General features: G+C 44.6%; 2 protein-coding genes across 7 annotated transcripts in view; both read right to left on the bottom strand.

The window, feature by feature from the left end:
* Positions 1–1,357: 1,357 nt before the first annotated feature.
* Positions 1,358–4,537, bottom strand: RCE1 (Ras converting CAAX endopeptidase 1). Of its 6 annotated transcripts, none has more exons than XM_045517893.2 (8): positions 4,325–4,537; positions 4,085–4,187; positions 3,907–3,990; positions 3,556–3,634; positions 2,856–3,023; positions 2,656–2,701; positions 2,329–2,391; positions 1,358–2,024 (listed from the first exon to the last, which is right to left on the bottom strand). In XM_045517893.2, the coding sequence occupies exons 1-8, from the start codon at positions 4,507–4,509 to the stop codon at positions 1,862–1,864; spliced, it is 891 nt and encodes a 296-aa protein (XP_045373849.1). In that variant the 5' UTR covers positions 4,510–4,537; the 3' UTR covers positions 1,358–1,861. The 6 variants fall into 6 exon arrangements, with proteins under 6 accessions (XP_045373849.1, XP_010954996.1, XP_074227776.1 ...); XM_010956694.3 differs by having other exon boundaries at positions 2,656–2,727; XM_074371675.1 differs by having other exon boundaries at positions 2,656–2,727; positions 3,907–3,986; positions 4,325–4,356.
* Positions 4,538–4,652: 115 nt separating this feature from the next.
* Positions 4,653–20,681, bottom strand: part of TOP6BL (TOP6B like initiator of meiotic double strand breaks) — a 65,009-nt gene continuing 48,980 nt past the window's right edge. Inside the window, exons 11-16 of the mRNA XM_074371674.1 lie at positions 17,676–17,797; positions 16,628–16,738; positions 14,906–15,004; positions 8,576–8,654; positions 4,904–5,091; positions 4,653–4,805 (exon numbers count right to left, since the gene is read on the bottom strand). Of these exons, the coding sequence (XP_074227775.1) occupies positions 4,740–4,805; positions 4,904–5,091; positions 8,576–8,654; positions 14,906–15,004; positions 16,628–16,738; positions 17,676–17,797 (665 nt within the window). The 3' untranslated portion in view covers positions 4,653–4,739. The remainder of the gene's footprint in view (positions 4,806–4,903; positions 5,092–8,575; positions 8,655–14,905; positions 15,005–16,627; positions 16,739–17,675; positions 17,798–20,681) is intronic.

Consider the following 20,681-nt stretch of genomic DNA (forward strand, 5'->3'; position numbering starts at 1 on the left):
AGTGTGAGGATTTTGGTGGAAGGTTAGGAGCACTGGACTGAGGGTCAGGATCTAATCATGCCCACACCCTACAACCAGCCCTTGGGACAATCCTAATCCTGCCCCGCAGTTCCCTCACCTGCAAGGTGGGACAGCAAACCTGCCTGTATCAATGCACCACCACACTGGGGAGGTAAGGATGGAGAGTGAAGAGAAAGGTTGGGTGGGACACTGGTCTATTCCCGAGCAAAAGTGTAAGGAAGGAGAAGGATGGAGCCCAGATCCCTGGACCTTCAGGGGACCAGGCTGGAAGCACACCCCGTGCACCTGCCAGCCTAGCACTTGGGTACCACATCTAGTCTTTGGGGTGGGACTAGGCTGCCTTCCCTTTGGACTCTCAGATCCCAAATGTACCCTCTAAAACCAGTCTGTGCTGACTCCCTCGGCTTCCCTGGCAGCTGCCACACAGGGTGGGGGAGAGGAAAGCTCTCCAGCAAAGTAGGTACGTGACTGTCACAATGCCCTTTTAGAGCCAGGTATAGTTTAGTTACAATCAACCTGGGGGTGCCACAGGAGTGACTGCACACCCGTTTCCTTTCCTTCAACCACCAGCCTCAGAGAAGGGGACTCAGGACAATGTCTTTGAGTCTGGAATGGGACCTGAAGGGATAATTAATACTCTTCTAAGAATTTCTTTCAAAAGGGGGGCTGTCCTAGGGGCAGAGGAATGAGAACATAAGAACCATTCTAAAAACAAGGGGAAAAGCAGGTGAAACACTACCAGGTTCTAGAAAGAAATGTGAGTTACAGTGTTGCTTGGCAGGGTTGCTCATGCTCTCTGAGCCTTTGTTTGGGTTCCTCCAAGGACCAAACAAGTGGCACAGTGGCAGAGGTCTGAGGTAGAGACAGCCAGAAAGGTCTCTACTCCCAGGTGACTGAGCTGGCTCCTCTTCCGTTTTAGACTTATTTCCTCTTTTGTAATGTGAGGCTGGTAGACTCAGGAGGTCCTGATGGAAAAGCTCTCAGTGGACTCGCCACCCTCTCAGAGGACAGAGGCTGGAGGCTCCATCACTGGGGTCAGGGCCCTGGGTCCAACTGCCTGACCCTGGTAAAGAAAGGCACAGGTCCCAGGATGAGCTGGACCCACACCTGGTACCTACAGTCCCAGGCCCACATATGCTAGGACTTGGCCCCTGACTCAGGAAGGAGGAAGCTATAGACCCAGGGCAGCCTCAGGCCCCCATTCTGTCCAGTACTCCAGGGAACTGTACCTACTGGGCTGACCTGCCTAGAGGTTAGTGTTCAAGGTAGCCAGGACAGGTGGTGGGCGTACTCCCAAGACACCAAACAGATTGATTCCCAAAGGTCCAAGGCCATGTTACCCAAGTTAAATCTCTTTAATATCCCAATACAAAGTCCCAATGCAAAAAGACAATGAGAAAACCCTGGGAAGTTGGGGGGAGGGTTTTTATAAATTCCACCCCCGAGCAGCTTTTCAGTGGCAGGGGGGGCAGAGAAGCTCAGAGAAGCAGCAGTCCAAAGTGAAGAAGGGAGTGCGTGGCTCCTGGGACCTGCCCCTTGTCCCCTCACTCCCAGCTGCTCCTCAATCCCCTTTCAAGAGGGGCCGCACCCTTTGGATATCTGCTCCTTTCTCTTGGTCCCTGGGATTCAACTAGCTCTGGCTTCAATCCCCTACAAAAATTCCTGAGTTCTCGGGGACCTCAGCCAGCTCCTCCCCTGCAGTACCCCTTGATGGGGAGGGGCTGGGAAGCCCATGAGAGTTCATAGGAGTGTGTACAGGAGCGTGGGTCAGGGACACAGGGGAGCCTCTGAGTCCCCTGCCCGCTCCAAAAGCACACAAAGGGGAAGGCTGCCGTAGAGCTTAGGGTCCGTGAGGGGCTGGAGCAGAAGCAGGAAGAGTCCCACACCCAGGGCATAGCCTGCCAGCAGGGGCCGCCTCTGCGGATGCTCCAGGGCTGCACATACGGCAGGAAAACCCATGTAATTGCAGAAGGAGTGGCAGAGAACCGGCCCAATCAGGTGTCCTGGGAAGGGGAGACAGAGTAGCTCATGAAGCAGTCCTACCACCTCCCCGAGCCCTTCCAGGGCTAAGACCCTTATCCCCCAAAACAGGAGATCAGTGCCCCACCCATCCACCCACACACCATGGCCTCTGCTTCCTTCTTCTACCTCTCAGGCCGGACCAGGCTGAGGGCCCTGGCTAAGCCTGTCTCAACGGCTACGGTAGAAGAAACTTGTTGCTCCTAGAACAAACACAGATTCCCAATCTCCCACCCACTCCTGTGGGCTCTTGAGCCCCCGGGGACCCGTGAGAGACTGAGGACCAACCTGTACGGATGAAGAGGAAAGCAGTGTAGGCACCGAAGACAGCTGTGTAGGAGAACTGGAACGCTGGAGACAGGGAGGCCGCGAGTGACCACACCTGCGTGCCCTACCTGCCCCAGCACTGCACACCCATCAGCCAGAGATCCCCTTCCCCTGGGGGCAGTGGCTGCCTGCCCCAGCACCTGCTGTCCTCTACACCCCAACTCCCATGGTCAGCGGCCCCTCCAATACTATAGCCTTCTGTTCCCAATTCTTTCTCCAGACTGACTATCAGGGATACCCTCACACACCCAGCCCAGGACTGCCCCAGACAAGCTCTCTAGGACTCACCTGCAGACAAGAAGATGCTCCCCACACTGCTCTGGCGGAAACGAAGCTGTTCAAAAATGTGGTGAAAATGGGCTGAATGGAAGAGGAAAATCACATTACATTCCTCCCGGCCTGCCCAATAGGCCCTACCCTTGCCTCAAACCCCACTCCCAGTTCCATGCTAGGGAACACCTTAGCAGGACCAGGTTAGAGAAACTCACCAACTCCAAAGAAAAGTGGGCAGGTGAACACAGCAGGGCCCAGGCCTGTGCACGGTGCTAACATGGGCAGCATGCAGGCCCGGAACACCAGCTCCTCTGTTAGGGGTGCAATCACTTGGTTCCGAAGCCAACGCATGTCTGTGAGGCAGCGGGCCCAGGAGCGAGGGGCTAGGGAGGGGATTCAGAACAAGCAATGAACGACTAGCTATTGAACAAAGTGACTCTAGAGGCCCCAAGGGCCCTCTCCCACAACCTCCCCCTGGCCAAACTCAGGTTAGGCACAAACACTTGTGAGAACAGGTAAGGGTCGAGTTTTCTTTATCAGATCCAGTATAAAACAATGTCTCAAGGGGACTGAAAGGGAAGGCATTAGTAGCTGAGGCAGGGTATCCTGATAGTAAACTCTGGAAATACCAGAATTTGCCTAAGACCACTTCTAGTTTGGGAAACTAAAGGTTAAAGGAAGCAAGGGACAATACTTCCTCATCCACACCAAGTAATGCTGGGGGTCCCTGTCCCTATGGGCTTGGACATCAGGAACTAATCTTAGAGCCTACCTGATATGTGTTCCCATTTTACTGATAAGGAAACAGAACATCTCATGTCTCGTGTCCAGGTCCCACCATAAGACTACTGATCCCCTTTCCTCATTGTCTTGGAATGCCTGTGCCTACTTTTTCCCTCAGCCCTGAGGACTCACCTAAGACAACCTTCAACCCATCTGCCAGGTCACAGGGGCAATCCATTGAGAGCTGCATCAATGGACCCAGGAAAAGGATCTGGGGACAGAAAAACAGGAGCGATCAAAGGAAAGGGTCAAACCATAATCCACTGCCCTTGCCCAGGCAAGGCCTCATGAGACTTCAGGCTTCCTGTTCTCTGCCAGGATCTCCCGACGATGCGTACTCGAGGGCCCTGGGCCATCTCACAATTCCTGTCTTCCATCAGTCAAAGGCTGGACACAATCAGGATAAGGAAAAAAAGACCATGAAAAGGAGCCTCACGCCAATAACAAAGAGCAGAGGAGGAAAGCTCAAGCAGGAGCACTCACCATGGTCAGCAGCAGGGGCAGCAGCGCTGCTGGAAAAATGCCCTCCAGCCTGAATCCCATCAGGGTGAGCAGGGATGTGCCTGGCTGAGCCACAGGAAAAGGGGCATCAGTTTTGCTCCCTCCCGGAAAGAGCCCTGAGATCTCTTCCCAGCTGCCCTCTGCCCCGCCTCCTTCGCACCTGGATGCCTGTAAGTTCCCTCCAGAGTAGCACGCAGAGAGGCGAGAGACTTGACACCACCAGGACACTGGTGAAGCGCCGCTTGATGACGGCAGGGTGGTCCCTACGAAGCGGGCAGTAAGTTCAGGGGGCCCACAGCCGCCTCCCGACAGCGCGGCCCCGCCCCCTGTTCGTCCAAGCTCCGCCCGCAGCCCCGCCTCGCAGAAGCGCGGGTTCCGGCCGCGCGCGCAGCCCCCGCACCTTGGCAGCTCGCTCTTCCAGACGTAGAGGCTGCCCACGTAGGAGCAGGCGAGGCTAAGACAAGAGAACACGGACACCCAGCAGCACAGCCCGGGGCCTGGACCGCCCAGAGCCGCAGACTCGGGTTGCCGCTCCGGCCGTGACACCGACAGCAGGCGAAGCCCGTCCCCGCCCAGCGCCGCCATCGCGCCCGGACCCGAGGCGCACACGAGTGACGTGACCCTGCCACTACTCGGCCCGCGCCTGCCGGAAGCGCAGTGACGTCATTAGGCAGCGCGGGCTCCGGCCCCGCCCCCGACTCCGCCCCGACACTGAAGTAGACTCGGCGTTCGCTAAGCAGGTTTATTGAACAACAGACAACGCGCGGCTCTGGCATTTCCCCGTCGGGTGTGGAGGCGCGGGGTGGGTGCCGGGTTCAGGGCCCAGGGCCGGGACTCAGCCACTCGGACAGATTGGAGACTTCCTGCAGCCACAACGCGTCCTGCGGGAGGAAAGGGGGCCCGGGTGAGGACCCCTCGGCTGCAGAAGGGTCCCCGCCCTCCCGCCTCTCCCTCCCTTGCGCGGCCTTAGCCCGGTTACCTCCAGGCCGCTCCCGGGGCCCGTCCTGCTTCTGCTAGGGGTCAGAGGGGGCACGGTAGCCTCTGCGCGGCGCCGGGCGGCCTCTGACGGGCTCAGGGCCCCGGTAGAGCGGAAAGCCCGAGTCTCCTCCACGCCTTGGTGGAGGCTGCTCCCCTTGAGCCTCTTGTTTCCTACTGGTCCGCTGGTCCCTAGGAGAAAACAAGATGCCCGCTCATTTTACTCCCACGTCATGTGCTAGACCCTTGGGGGAGACCTGGGAGAAAGGGAGCAGCTGGGGTCTGGCTCTCTTAGCCCTCCCACCTCAGAACCCTTTCATCTGCTGGATCAAAACCCTGCGGCCCCGGGGCCTTCAGGGTCAGGCTGAGGCTGCACGGTGGCTTCAGCGTCTCCCTATCCCCACTGAGCTGGGCTCTGGAAAAGTCATCTGGGATTGTAACAGGCTCTCACTTGGGGCTCGCGCCTACTCAGTCACTACACACAGATTCTCCGTAGTCTGCACTATCCAGCTTCTCCCTTCTTGCCAGAAAGCTTGCCTCACCTCTCTCTCCCTTTGTTGCTCACGCTGCATTAGGCAGTGCAAATTTAAGAGTCTGGATCTATAGATTCTTCCTGAGCAGGTGCTGAGAATGTAGATCAGCGAGCTGTTCCCTGGGTGAAGCTCACACATGCTCGGACTGATGCAGAAGTGTGTACAAAGTCCAAGGGTAGAACAGAAAGAAGCTGTTAAACATTTCTGTAGATGAAGAAAGGTTTCCTTGAGATGTCTGAGCTGGGTTTTGAAGGATGAAGAGAAATACGTCGGCTGACAAGGTAGAGGAAAGGAATTCCAGGCTGAAAGAGTTAGGCATTACACCCAAAGGCATGAAACAGTTTCCTACTGCAAAGTGACGGCCCAAGGAGATGAATCTGAAGGGGTTAGTGGGAATCAGAGAAGGCTAAGAAATGGATTTTGATCTGTAGGAAATAGGAAGGCCGTGAAGAGTTTTAAGCACTAGAGATATATTGTAAATTATGTATTTCAGAAAGATCATTTGTCAGAGGTGTGGCTTAAGAGTCAAGTTAGAGGAGGGAAGACCTCAAGAGCCCAGGGGAAGTGAAGGCAGTGGGTATGGAAGAGTCAGAAGTATTCATGAGGCCAAATCAACAGGCTTTGGTTAGAGACTGGATGTGGAACATGAGAATGAGGGGCATCTCAAAACGAATCTCAGGTTTCAGATGAAAAACTGGATAGGTTGTGGTGTTATTAATCATGACAGAGACAAAAGAACTGATCTAGAGGTGTGTATGCAGAGGGCAAGATATCAGGAGAGGAAACTGAGGTACCAATGGGACCTACACATGGAGCAACCTAGTGAGCAGATAGATCTCCCATCTAATGCTCAAGAGAGACCTGGGCTGGTCATACCAACTGAGGAGTCTTGTGCCCAGAGGCAGAGGTCAGTGCTTGGGATGAAGAGAGCAGCTATGAAGGGAGTGCAGTATGAGCACATTTGGAGATGGCCAGAGGAAGCTAGTTGAAGAGAGAAGATCAGAGAGAGGAGGGCCGGGTGAGTCCAAGTTCTGCAAATAGTTCAGGTATGGTAAAGATAAATGCACAATCAATTTGGTAATTAGGAGGCCTTCCCAAACAAGAGACCTTGCAGTTCACAGGCCACAGAGAGAGCACGTGCCCTGGGTTAGGAAGAGACTAAGAGAAAGGGAAACAATGCAGCTTGTTTTTTTTGTTTGTTTGGTTTTTTTTTTTTTTTTTTTTTTTTGAGAACCTTGAGTGAGATGTAATGGAGAGAGAGAGGTGGAAGTTCAAGATCAAGTGAGATAACCTTTTGAGGAATGAGAGACTGATCTGCTGAGGAAAAAGAACTCAGAAAAGAAGTTGAAGGGCAGAAGTGATAACTGATGCTATGGAGAAAGCAGTAGGGATAATGCCACCCCTGAGTCTGGAGGGGGTGGGTCCCCATGCTGGTAAGGTCCTGGCAGTGAAGGAGAGTACAAGTTGGGTGAGTTTACTGAAAAAAGTGATTAGTAAGTGAAGTAGGAGGCTAAATCAGGAAGCAGAAGCTGGATAGATTTTTAAAAGAATGGAGTAGCCACTGAGAAGACCAGGAAGACAATGGAAAGAATTGACAAACTGAAGGCTCCTCAGTGAATGGACCACAGGTTTACAGTGGCATCACACAGTGTTTGGTGTTTTTCTTCAGCAGAGCTGCCCACGTAGGACATAGGACTGATGGCAGCTAGAAGTGCAGCTATGTAAGGCAGAGCAGCTCAATCTTCCGGGGGCCCACCGGGTCATAACACGTAGATTTTAAGGCTTACGTTGCACGGTGGAGAAAGCATGGGCTTTAGAGGCAGCAGGCTGAGATTCAGATCCTCCTACCTGCTAAGTGCTCTACCTCTAAACCTAGGCTGTCTTTTGTGAGAGGGGACCGATGCTGCTTACTCCCAAGGGTCACTGTGAAAGAGTGGTCACCGGGAGAGCCTAGCATCTCCCTGGGTCTATAGAAGGTGCTGATTAAATGTTAATTTCTTCCTTCTAAGGAAAGTACTTATTCTTTTGTCTCTTCACTGCATAAATACTGATTTGTATGTGCTGAATACTGAATTGTAGAATGTGATATATTTCCATTCTTTTAGATCACCAAATCTAAATTTATAAAAATAGATTCTTTGCTTTATACAAGCATTCACTGCAGGGTTCTTTTCAGTAGGAACAGAGCCCACAACATTTAAAATATGGTTCAATTGACAATGATTCCGAAACGTGTCTTAGAACTAAGCATAGACAACACACAGTGTGTTGTAGTTGTTACCCTGGGAAGAGGAATTTTACCAACAAACATAGGTGTTGAAGTCAGTCCCCATATTCCTTCAAGCCCAGTCACTGTTTGTCTGACAGTTCATCCCCACTAGTCTGGCTTTTTTAGAGACAGACCACAGCCAGGCTGCCTGGGTTTGAATTCTGGCTCTGCCATTTACTAGCTGTATGACCTCAGATAAGTTTATTGACATCCCCGAGTTTCAGTTTCTTCACCTGTAAAATGAGGATATAATAGTACCATAGTATTGTTTCTAGGATTAAGAGTGTTAACACACTTTCAAAATCCAGACTAGTGCCTGGCACGTGCACCATACAGGTTCAGACACCAGTGGCTATGATTATTTTCTCACACACACACACACACACACACACACACCTCTGCTGTTGCAAGCCCTGAAGGTTATTTAAGAGTTGGAGGGAGGGGGAAAGGACTTCAGTATAATCACCATCACATCACACACACTGACACCTCCCCATAACCTTGATACATCATAACCTTGACACAGCAAGGTTGTAGTATTTGCACCCAGGAGCAGCCTCCAGAGCCCCAGAGTAGTATCCAAAACTAGGGAGAACCACAAATCAAGAGAAGACATGAAGGAACCAACTGGATTCAGGGCCCTGGCCCATCATGTGCAGCTATCCGTAACCACAAACTACTAGAATTTCTAGTCCGGTCATACCAGCTTTTGGGAGGGAATGCCTCCTGCTGCCCCAGAATACCCATGGTGGTAGGAGCCAACCAAATCCCAGAAGGACATTGCTGTGGTATAGGGTGCAGTTTGAAAGCTTGAAGTCATGTTTTTTATCTCCCAGCTTTGATCCAGGACTCACCTGAAAAGCTGAAACCTTACCTGCAAGGAGCTCCAGGCTGCTGTTCTCATGTGCATCCTCTGTGCTCTGCTCTGCATCATCTCTCTCTGGGAGCAGCTGCTTAAAAAATTAGAAGCCCTAAGTGAGTTGTGCAGAAGCACGAACAAGCCCCAGTGAGATCATGTGCCTGGTTATCTGGCTTTGTTGACCTCACAGGGCTGTCTTCCCTTACCTGGAACTCCCTCTTACTTCCTCCTGGCTCATGTGAACCACCCTGCACAGCCCCCAACTTTCAAGGCTTCCCTCTGTTGGAGCCTTTGCAGCTCACTCAGGCCACTCCCAGCATTTCCTTCCTCTTTTGAATGCCAGTTCCTCATCTGTCTGCTGCATTCCTTGGGCTCTGAAGTATGCACTGCATGCTCCTGTTCATCATTTTACGTGTTTATGTCCATTTTCTACATCCTAAATTCCTTGAAAGGTAAGGTTTATCATGTCTGTATCTCTTTACAGCTAGCATAGTGCCTTGCACAGGGTAAGTGCTCAAAAAATGACTGAGGACAAACATGGGAATCCACAGGGCACATTTTGTAGTCCTTTGTAGCCTTTCAGAGTCCTGCTATTTGGTTCAATTTGGACAGAGAAATGAAGGTCAGAACCCAGTCCTCTGAGCCCCGTTTTTCAATATAGGTATATAAAAATAGATATCCTCTTCATCAAAACTAAAAACTTCTGTGCTTCAAAGGACACTTACAATGAAAGTGAAAAGTCAACCCACAAGAATGGGAAAAGAATCTGAAAAAAAAAAAATATATGTATATGTATAATTGAATCACTGCTATACACGTGAAACTAACATTGCAGATCTACACTTCAATTAAAAAATTTTTTTAAAGAATTGGAGAAAATATTTGCAAGTCATATCTGATAAGGGACTTATATCCAGAATAAAGAATTCATAATTCAACAATAAAATAGCAACCCAATTAAAAATGGGTTTGACAAAGGACTTGAATAGACATTTCTCCAAAGAAGAGATATAAATGGCCAGCAACCACATGAAAAGATGCTCAACATCATTATTCATTAGGGAAATGCAAGTCAAAGCCACTGTGAAATACCATTTTACACCCACTGGGATGGTAATAATAATACTAATAATTAACAACTGCTGGCGAGGATGGGGGAAAACTGGAACCGTTATACAGTGCTGGTGGGAAAGTAAAATGATGCAGCCAATCTAGAAAACAGTTTGAGTTATCACAAGACCCAGCAGTTCTACTCCTAGATACACACCAGAGAGAACTGCAAACCTCCACACAAAATGTTCATAGCAGCAGCATTCCTAACAGCCAAAAAAGGGAATAATGTGTTCATCAACCGATGAATGCATTAAAAAATGTGGATAGCTATACAACAGAATATTTTATTATTCAACCATAAAAAGGAATGAAGTACTGTTACATGTTACAACACGGATGAACCTTGAAAACATTATGCTAAGTGAAAGAAGCCAGACACAAAAATCCACTTGTAATTGTGTAAGTCCATTTATATTAAATACTCACTATAGGCAAATCCATTGAGACAGAAAGTAGATTAGTGGTTTCCAGAGGGCAGGAGATGACTGCAAATTAGGTAAAAGGTTTCCTTTTGGGGTGATGAGGATGTTCTGGAATTTAGTGGTGATGGTTGCAAACCAGTGAATATACTTAAAACCACCGAATTGTATAATTTAAAGTAGTAAATTTTATGGTATGTGAATTATAACTCAATAAAAAATATACTCTATCGTATGTTGTTTACTAAAGCACGTTTCAATTTCTAAGTAATTACACTGCAAGGAACACAGAAAAGGTAAAGATGACCCTAAAGGGGTGAAAGAAGAAACAGTATTAGGAAAATTTCCAAAAATTTTTTACTTCTTTGAGAGAAAGCTTATTCCTTTACTTCATTCTAGCCTAGAAAATCTCATACAATAGACAAACCTTTATCCTATCTTGAAATTGGTCTTACCAAGGAAATACCTACATTCAGAAAGAAATCTTTGAGCCCTAGGGGAGCCTTGCACACCCTCCATTCATCATCAGGCCCCCCAGATGGGACAGCCCTATCCTCAGGATAGACCCCCTTGGATTTAACACCAAGGAGATGTTTAATTCTGGTCGACCACCTGGGAAACAAAACCTTTCCTTAAAAAGCTGCTTCCTTGCTACTGCTCCTGCTTGTTCTGGGTTTAAGTTTTTGGTCCTATACTCATCTGTGACAGTAAGCCTGGGATTACTATCTTGTCTACTCCTTCATGGCCTACTGTCCTCTGTTCCAACACACAGGTTTAAAACCTCCACTCCTGGCACAACCTTTCCATGAATATGTTCTGTCAAACTCTAAGTACACATTTTCTCTCATTTCTTCCATTTATCCATAAACTATAATACAACCATAGTTGGCTTTATTTTATACTATGCAAGAGATCAGCTATTCGACTTTACCTGTTTAGAAATGGAAACTGGGGGACTGGTCCAAGGTAAAAGAATTGGATCTATCATCATTGGTCATACAGTTTTGGGGTTTTTTGGTTTTTGTTTTTGGTGTTGTAGTTTTTAGCTGGAGCCACTAGGTGCCACTCTTCTGCCACTAACAAGTTATCACTAAATGGCCATTATCAGAGGGAAACAGTAATGATCTTGAGTAGACAAGTATGGGTTCTACTCAATGCCTGTGGTCACTCAACTTCCCTGGGCTTGAGATCCAGTCCTTTATGATAAAAATGTTACTAGGCTTCGGACCCAGGAGACCTAACTATAAATCCGAACCTTGTCATTTACTGACTCTGATTCTGGGCAAATTAGAAAAGTTCTCTAACCAGTTTCCTCATCTATATAATGGGAAAACTACAACTTACCTCGTAGGATTTTTGTGGTTATTAAAGTGGAAATCTTGGCCCAGATTAGGGATTCAATAAATGTTCCTTCCTTCCAAGACTTATAACTTATACCGGGGCAAGACGTTGGGTTCACTACCCATCTGCCAAGTTAACTGGGCTATGAATGGCCCCAAGGCTATAAGCCATCACTGTAGCAACACAATAAGGCAAAGGAGGTCAGATCATATCCTTTTCAGATCTCACTGGGATATCAGAGAAGCCCAAGCAAAAGGACTTCAGAGGCTGAAAACACTTCTAGATCCTGCCCTTATGTCCCAGGTTCTATGATAATGCCACATGCCTGACCCTGAATCTATCCCTAGAAATTTGAATATATGGATGGCTGTAGTGAATTGAATAGTAGTCCCCAAAAAGATATGTCCAAGTCTTAACCACTAGACCTTAGTGAACGTGACCTTATTTGGAAAAAGGGTCTTTGTAGATAATTAAAGATCTCAAGATAAGATCACTGAGTATTTCGAGAGGGCCCTAAATCCAATGACAAGTGTCCTTATAAGAGAAAGGTAGAGGGAGATTTGAGAGACAAAGGGGAAAGGCCATGTGAAGATGGAGGCAGAGATTGGAGTTGTGTGGCCAGGAGTCAAGGAAGATCTAGAGCCACCAGAGCTGGAAGGGATAAGGAAGGATTCTCTCGCAGAGCCTTTAGATGGAGTGTGGCCCTGCCCACACCTTGATTTCAGACTTTGGGACTCCAAAACTGAGATAATAAATTTCTTTTGTTTTTTAGCTAGCAAATTTGTGATAATTTGTTATAGCATCCATAGGAAACTGATACAATGGGTATTGGCTTTTATTTGCTCAAGTTGTTGGCAACAGCTTTCCAAGTTGAAGGGAAACAGCAAGAGTATTTGCAGTGAACCAGCTGAAAGGAACGGCAGATGCATTCCTAGGAAGGTGCTTCCTAGAAGGTACATAGAGCCATGAAAAAACAGTGTGGTGAAGGAAGAATTCACTACTACAAAGCAGAGGAGGGTGGGCAAATCCATGAGATGCTGTGATCCTCGGGTGCCTAGGTACCTAAATCTCCCCATCCAATCAGGCAAACAGAAGTAGGAGAGGGAGAGAAGCAGAAGAGATGTAATTCTCTCAGAAACAGTGTCTGTAATTTTCTGTAACAACTTTATTGAGATATAACTTGCATATACATAATAAATTGCATATTTATAAAATGCACAATTTGATAAATTTTGCCATATGTACATATCTGTGAAACTATCACCACATCAAGATAATGAACACATCCATCACCCTCAAAAGTTCCTTTGCCCTTCACAGCTCCTCCACTGCCTCCAACGCCTACACCTCCCATCTTCCAGCAACCACTGATCTGTAACTAGAGATGAGTTGGCATTTTATAGACTTGTATATGAATGCAGTCAAACAGTATGTACTCTTGGATTTCCAGGTTTTTTCATTCAGCATGGCTATTTAGAGATTCATCCATGCTATTGTATCAATAGTTCATTCCTTTTATTGTTGAGTAGTATTCCATTAAACGGATATGCCACAGTTTGTTTATTCATTTACCTGTTGACACTGGGTTGTTTCCAGTTTTTGGCTATTACAAATATGGCAGAAGTTTACACAAACATTAGCATACACGTTTTTGTGTGGACGTATGCTTTCATTTCTCTTGGGTAAATACCTAGAAGTAGAATGGCTAGGTTGTGTGTTAAGCGTATACTTTTTAAAAAACTGCCAAACTTTTCTCCAAAGTGGTTGTGCCATTTTTCATTCCTACAAATAGGGTCTAAAAGTTCCAGTTCCGCCACATCCTTGCCAACACCTGGTATGGTCAGTCTTTTTATTCTATGTATGTTATTTCATTGTGGTTTTGATTTGTACTTCCCTAAAGACTAGTAATGTTGAGAAACTATGTATATTTGCTGTTTGTGTATCATCTTTTGTGAAATGTGTGTTCAGATCTTTTGCCCATTAAAAAAATTGGGTTGTTTGTTTTCTTATTATTGAGTTTTAAGAGTATTTAAATATTCTGAATACCACTGTAAGGGTTTTAACTAAAAATTGAACTTCTTTAATAGTCGCAGAGCTACCAGGTATATGGAGTTATTTCTTCTTGAATGAACTTTGGTCATTTATGTCTTTCAAGAAATTTTCCATTTAATCTAAGTTGTCAAATTGAGTGCAGTGTCCATAATATTCCCTGATAATCCTTTTAATATCTGGTGCCACCTCTGTAATTTCTGATAGTGGCAGTTTGTGTCAGCCCTGTGTAAGCTCTGCATATTGTTCCCTCTAATCCTTCTGGGTGGCTCATCCTTTACCTGGATAGTGTCTTCACATGAATGAGCGGACCAGTGCTCAGTTGAATACTAGGGAAAGCCCCAGAACGCTCTTTGTGTAGCTCTCTCCTCTCTGGTACTCTGCCCTGGAAACGTACTGCCTTGGCATCCCTAGGTTCTCAGCTTCTCTGTTCAACTCAGGGAGATCACTAGGCTTTGCCTGGATTCCCTCTCCCTGTTTCATAGCCTCCATACTTTCTCTAGGCAGCGTGCTAGGGTAATCGTAGGGCTCACTTCGTTTGTTTTTTATCTCTCAGGAATGACTATCCCATTCATTGTCTGAGGCCCAATGTCTTGAGAACCACTGTTTCATATGTTGTATTTTTTGTTATTGTCCAGATTTTTTGTTATTTCAGGCAGAAGGTAAATCTGATCCCTGTTACTCTATCTTGGCCAGAGCCACTGTATAATTTCAGCCTTAAATCTCTTTTATTTACTCATCTTATACTTTAATTCCAGAAAAGTCAGTCCTGCTGATTGGAGCCAAGAGAGCCAGAAAAGTGGGCTTCAGTCGGAACACTACCACTACCTATACCTAGAATCAGGCAATATATAAAATTTGCCAGCTGTGATTTCTCTTCACTCATTAGAGAAGCCGATCTCAAAACCAGATGAAACTGACCTACATGAGGTCAGAGAGCCCAACTAATGCAACTCTGTATCTCCAGCATCCAAAAAGGTGAATAGATAAAAGTATGTTTTTCATTAGGCAAAACCAAACGTAAGAACTTCATCACTTCACCATCATCATCAGAGTAGCTATGTGCTTAGCACTGCACATACATCATCTTATTCAAACCTCACAATGATCGCTTTAGGTATGCACCATTCCTATTTTACTGATGAAGAAACTGAGGCTTGGAAAGGTTAAGTAGCTTACACAATAATACCATCCAGCTAGTTTGTGGCAGAAGTGGAACTCAAGTGACGTCTCTAAGCATGCTCTTAACTTCTGTGTAATACTACATTCTGTAAAGTTTTTCTTAACCACAGGCTTCCTTGCTGAAAGGCTCACCTCAGAAAGTACAGTCTAAAGCATGGGTACTACCCATCCTGTATTCAGGGTTCCCAAACATCAATAAGGAAAATTTCCATCAAAGTATTGATTATTACTTTACACTTACCTGCTTAACCTCACATGAGCAGTGGTGAAGAAATCGGTGTTGGGTCGTCTCATGAAATGATTTATGAAGTTTGGTCCTAAACTCCTGTGTGTCAGTTGCCTAAAATGGGCCAGAGATAGAAAATGCTGAGTTCCAGTACAGGCAACCAAAGGATAAGTACCCACAGTAAGTTTATATGGGGACAGGACAACTAGGAAGGTAAACCACTGACATCCTTTATGTGTTACAAGTTTCCTTAGTTCCTCTGGACACAGGAGAAGTAGAAAGAACGTCGGAGTAGTTGACATGAAATAGGTAGTCGTGGCTCCTATATATCTCCCAATTTCAGTTACCAAGCAAGATCTTTCAAATGAGATCTTTGTTCTCCTACCTCTATAGGAGCTAAATATCCCAGAGATCCATCTGCCTGTGAAGAGGTTATATAAACTGCTCTCCTTTAAAAAAGAAGTTCCAAGAGAACAGAGGTTCCACTAAACAACTAAGGTTGATACAGGAACTTTTCCCCAAATAAATCTTTTAGGGAGGAAAGGAACAAAAATCATATAGTTTGCATCCATAAGGAATGGGTAACAGCCATTCCATTAAAAAGTATAGAATTATAAGATAATAGAGTTGAAGGGGACCAGAGAAATCACCTAGTGCAACACACTAATTTTATAGATGAGAAAACTGAAATTCAAAAAGGAGAAGTGACCCACCCAAAATCTAACAACTAGTTAGTACAAAAGTTAGGGCTGACTTCAGGATTGCCAGGATAGTATTTTCTCTATAATGTAAACAACTTAAATGTCTATCATTAGGGGAATGGTTTAAATTAGATTAAACCAACACAGTAGAATATTGGTTAACCACTACAAATTTTAAGACTGCTGACGCAGGGGGAAATGTCAAATTATATATGAACATAGAATACTTTGGTTCCAACTATAAAATATAAAGTACATGAGATAATATGCAAAAATTAAAAATTAAGTGATAAAATTTATTAGTTATTATTTAGAGTTTTGTGTATATTATACTATCTCTTCAAGGAAAAAAAGCACAAGGAAATGAAGCAACAGACATGGAATGAATGTGTTACCCCACTGATAATACCAATTGATCAGCACACACTAGAAGGAAGGAAGGAAGGAAAGAATCCAACAATTATTAAGAAACTACCATGTGGTATGCAAGTTCACATTTAGCCCTCAACTTCATGATAACCCTGTGAGGTACTATTACTTTTTCCAATTTGTAGATGAAACTCAGAGAAGTTCAGTACAGGCCTAAGTTCACATAGCTAGAAGTAAATGAGCCAAGATGTGAACTCCAGCCTCTGATTCTAAAACTTGTTACACTATTCCATACTGCCAAACACATGTGATATTTATAGTCGTTCAGTTATTTACAGTATATTCTGTCACCATGAAGTAATGGAACATTCTTCAATGAGACATTGGGAACTACTGATCTAATCTTAGTTCTGCTTGTAACTACCTGTGTGGCCTAAAGGAAGTAGAAATTTTAAATAACTTGTTTTCTCATTTATAAAATAGTATATGCATCACTATCTAGTCAACAAACATTTCTTAAAACACTCACCCAGACCTAGTACTTATGTAGGATCACAATAGGATCAAATTAAATAATGTTTCTAAGAGCACTGCACATATACTAAGATAGGTATTGAAATGTCTCTAAAACCCTGGCACTTTTAAGCATCCCCAGTCTCCTACTAACCTGAAGGGTCTGGAGGCAGATCTTTCGGAAGCTGCTGCTGGTGCTTCCAGTCATAATACTCATGATGGAATTCACAGCCACTGAGAGTGAGGCCTGTAGTTTCTGATGAGCCTAGGGACAAAACAAGTAAGAGGGAGACTGTAGTTTATAATAATCCTAATCAGAAAATCCCACAGGGACCAAAGATTTTAGTCAGAGCAGGATTTCAACAATTCTTCCCCTGCCATCAATGATACTTACTGAGCTCATGACGTATAAAGGACATGACAAATAAAGGACACTAAGAAATTGAAATAAACAAAAAATTTCTCTCCTTTCATAGAGGTGACTTACTGACACAGACACATTCAGAAAAGACAAGCAGTTAAGACACTGGGCAATAAAACAGATACACTTACTATTAAAGAACAAAAAGCTTTAAGCTTTACTCTTTTACTATGGCTGTTTTTTTCCCTCAAAAGGGGGCCATATGCAGTAAGAAATGTGTTACCAAAAGTACACAGGAGTGGGGGGTGGGTATAGCTCAGTGGTAGAGCACATGCTTAGCATGCTCGAGGTCCTGGGTTCGATCCCCAGTATCTCTATCAAGTAATAAATAAAATAATAATAAATAAATAATAAATTAAAAATTTTTAAAGTACACAGGATGGAGGAATTCAGAAAGTCAGGTAAGGAGACAAAATGATGTTATAAAAGATTAGGAAATGGGGGAAGAATGTAAGATGTAGTGAAACAGTAGTTCCAGAAGCATGTGTGGGGAGGGGAGATGTATAGATAAGAAGGAGGCATATTATCAGTTATTTTTTCCTGCCTATTATTTGTCCCTATTTATGCAAACTCACCTACTGGGAGGTATGACTAAAGCAAGCTGGTTACAGTGACCCATCTAAGTTAAAGCTTGAGTTCCTAGGCTAGATATAGTTTATAAGATCAGCCAGGAGACTAAAGAGGAGAGGAAGAGCATTCAGGGAAGAAAGGCTCTGTCTGCCACATACTGTATCTTTTCCTGAGAGAGAGAGGAGAAAGGGAGTTGTGAATTTCTTATCACCTTGACAGCCTGGTGATGCTGCTCCAAGACCTGGCCCACGGTGATCTGGATGGAATCTTGTACTGCGCTATGGCTCTCCATGAAGATGGCACTGAGATGAGTTGTGAGCAAAGTCTGGACTCCTAAGGGGAGGGAGAATGTTGGTAACCTTGAGTGAGAATGACACTTCAAGACTCCTGTTCATGCGCTGAGTCAGAGCTGAGAATGGGAAAGAGGCCTCTTGAAAGAAGAGGCCACTCCTGCCTATCCACAAACAATTACTTTTTTAGACAAAAATAAAAAAATAAAAACAAAAAAAGCTACCAACTTACAAACCTACCTAATTCTCACTTACAAACAAAAGAAAGCTCATGAAAATTAAAGTGAAGAACAACAATTTTTGAAGAATCAATCAAATGAAGGATCATGTTTAATTCACATTAAAAACAAATATATACCATATACTAGAAACAATGATACTGGTGATTCCCAAAGGAGAGGAAAAGCCTCCTGGAGAGTTGTCCAACCCTACTCTGTTCTTATTTGAGTGTCACTGTTGTTGTGAGCCACTGTTACTGTCAGGGTGTCAATCCTTTCAGATACACTGTGGTATAGAAAAAGTTAAAACTCACAAAGATGACTCTGAGAACTGCTGGTATGAGGTCTTTTTATATGGGGGAATATCTCTGATAAAGTAACCACAGGCACCACTGCTCGGCATCCTGCTCAGCTAACATGAGACCAACAGGCAAAATATGTCATCAAACAATATGCTAACATTGATGATCCTGATACAGGAAGACAAATTCACTTTTCAGGGCACCTAGAGAAAATGCTTCCTAATTAATCTTTATTTTTTCCTTGTTTCTCTACTCTCCTCTGGATAGTCTGTTAAAGACACTGTGGTGAAGCAGCCTAAGGCTGGCTGGGTTTTCTTAGGCTGAATTAAAAATGCAAGCCAGAAAGAACATATTCTACCACAAGGCACCACGATGCTTTTCTGGAAGGGAAGGTAATAAGTGCTCTGCTCAAAAGGGGTCTGGAACTGGAGTTAAGAGAACATAGATTCTAGGGTCAATTTTACTGCCAATTAGTGGTAACCAAGTCACTTCACTTTTCTCACTTTAGTACAGAAAGTGGCTTTATACCATTTGCTCTCACAGGTATTTTGTGCAGATAAATGTGGATAATATACATGAAATGTTTTGAAATGTACATTGCAATATTCAAAGAGAAAATATTGCTATTGCTATGATGATATCATCTGGATTACTATTTTCTATAGTTTGGTTCTAAGAATAGCCTCAAGAAATGAGTTAGACCCCCTTTGAAGGCAGACATTTAATTAAAAAGCTGCATTTTCGTTCCTAAAACTGACGATACTACCAGATGCCTTTCACATGGTGGCAAAATGAGTTAATCATAGAAAAGTTACCATGACAAGGTAGGCAGAAAGCCAGTTAAGTGATTTTTTTTTAGACACATGGAAACAGACTGTAGTTCTGCACAATCTGTTTCCTAAAAGGAGCTCTGGAGAAAGCTTTCAAGGATATGAAAAAGAAGATAAAATTACCACATATATCTGTATCCATGTATCTATATCTACCTACCCTCACAGTGCATCTTCTGCAAAAGCTAGTCCTAAACTATCAGATGTATGAAATTTTAAAAGATACTTACTATGTTTACTAATGTAAGTGATGGATTTCTATTTAATCCAATACTGAGTACAACTACCTGAGATGCTACAGGCCTTCAGAGTCAAGCTAAACAAAGGTGTATAAACTATGCCAGTGCTACAAGAATGATAGGCAACCCTGGTTTCTGAGGAAGTATGTTCAATAGGATTCAGAACGTGGTATCAGACTTTATGTCATTATAGGGAAGACTGAACATGGTGCTCCCTCTAGCAGACCTAAAAAAACCCAAAACCAAAACCAAAAAACCTGCCAGTGATAGCAGATCTTATGTCTTAAGAGGGTCTTTAGACTTGTAAGGGCCTTTGATATCATCTAGTCTAACAATCTCATGTTAAATATATGAAAAGGGAAGATCAGATGATTTATGTGACTTGCTTCGGAAAAATCATTAAGGAATTTGGTAGCAGGACTAAAATTAAACCCAGGTCTCAATTGTACCCTGGAGTCCTTTCCACCATACTAAGCTGCTTCTCTTATGAGCCTCAGTCCATGCAAGCACAAGCTGGGGAACAGCCCTAGGCATTCTCACCTTTGACCTCCTTGTGGAAGCCTCATTAGTTTGAGTCTCTTCTACATTCTCATTCCAGGGACTTAATGGATGGAACAGTGGGACACCAGAGAACACCAGCTCCTCAAATACAAGAGTGGCAAGCCAGAGCCCAGGAAAGCAGTGCTTCTCTCCTAAAGAATATATGCACGATGGAAGAAGATAGGAGAGCCATAGAAGGAAGGTAGCAGGAAGAATCCCACAGATGACAATGGTTTGTTCAACAAATAGTTGGTACCAGTCAATGAGAGCTCTTATCAGGGTTGTAAGCTGTCTCATTTCTCTTATGACTCAGTGGGAGCAGGGCTACACCAAACAGCATGGGAATGCCTGGAGAGTAAAGTCCCAAGGAAAAACACTGGCCCACAAGAAAAGAAGAACACAGAAATGCATCAGGAGCACCCAAAGGAAGGCTTGTGAACCTTTCCCCAGACATTTATAAACTCCACTTCTGGCTATTTCCTTCAAAGTTGAGGAGAGCACTAAGAAACACTTAAATGTATGTCTCAGGCTTTATAGGATTGAAATACATAAGCCAACTCTCACTCATACCCAATGGTTTTCTAACTATACTACGTTTAAAAATCAGAGTTAACCCTTGCCCAGGAAGCTGTACGTTTCCAAATACTATGGGTGATTCTGATGCACGTATTTCATGGACCACAAAACACTGAAACCACTGCTTTACCACTAACAGAGAGAACGTTTCTAATAACAGGTTTTTACTTAATTGTTAGATAAATGCCAAAAGCTCCCCCTTGTTTGGCTGAACAAAGACAA

This window comes from Camelus bactrianus, chromosome 10 (genome assembly GCF_048773025.1).
Source record: "Camelus bactrianus isolate YW-2024 breed Bactrian camel chromosome 10, ASM4877302v1, whole genome shotgun sequence".
Classification (NCBI taxonomy): Eukaryota; Metazoa; Chordata; class Mammalia; order Artiodactyla; family Camelidae; genus Camelus; species Camelus bactrianus.

Excerpts from the sequence above, each read along its gene's own strand:
- RCE1 (XM_010956694.3), bottom strand. The coding sequence starts at position 4,509 with ATGGCGGCGCTGGGCGGGGACGGGCTTCGCCTGCTGTCGGTGTCACGG. Across the intron at positions 4,188-4,324 it reads TGGAAGAGCGAGCTGCCAAG|GGACCACCCTGCCGTCATCA; the intron begins GTGCGGGGGCTG and ends CCCGCTTCGTAG. Across the intron at positions 3,635-3,906 it reads TGCCCCTGCTGCTGACCATG|ATCCTTTTCCTGGGTCCATT; the intron begins GTGAGTGCTCCT and ends TTCTGTCCCCAG.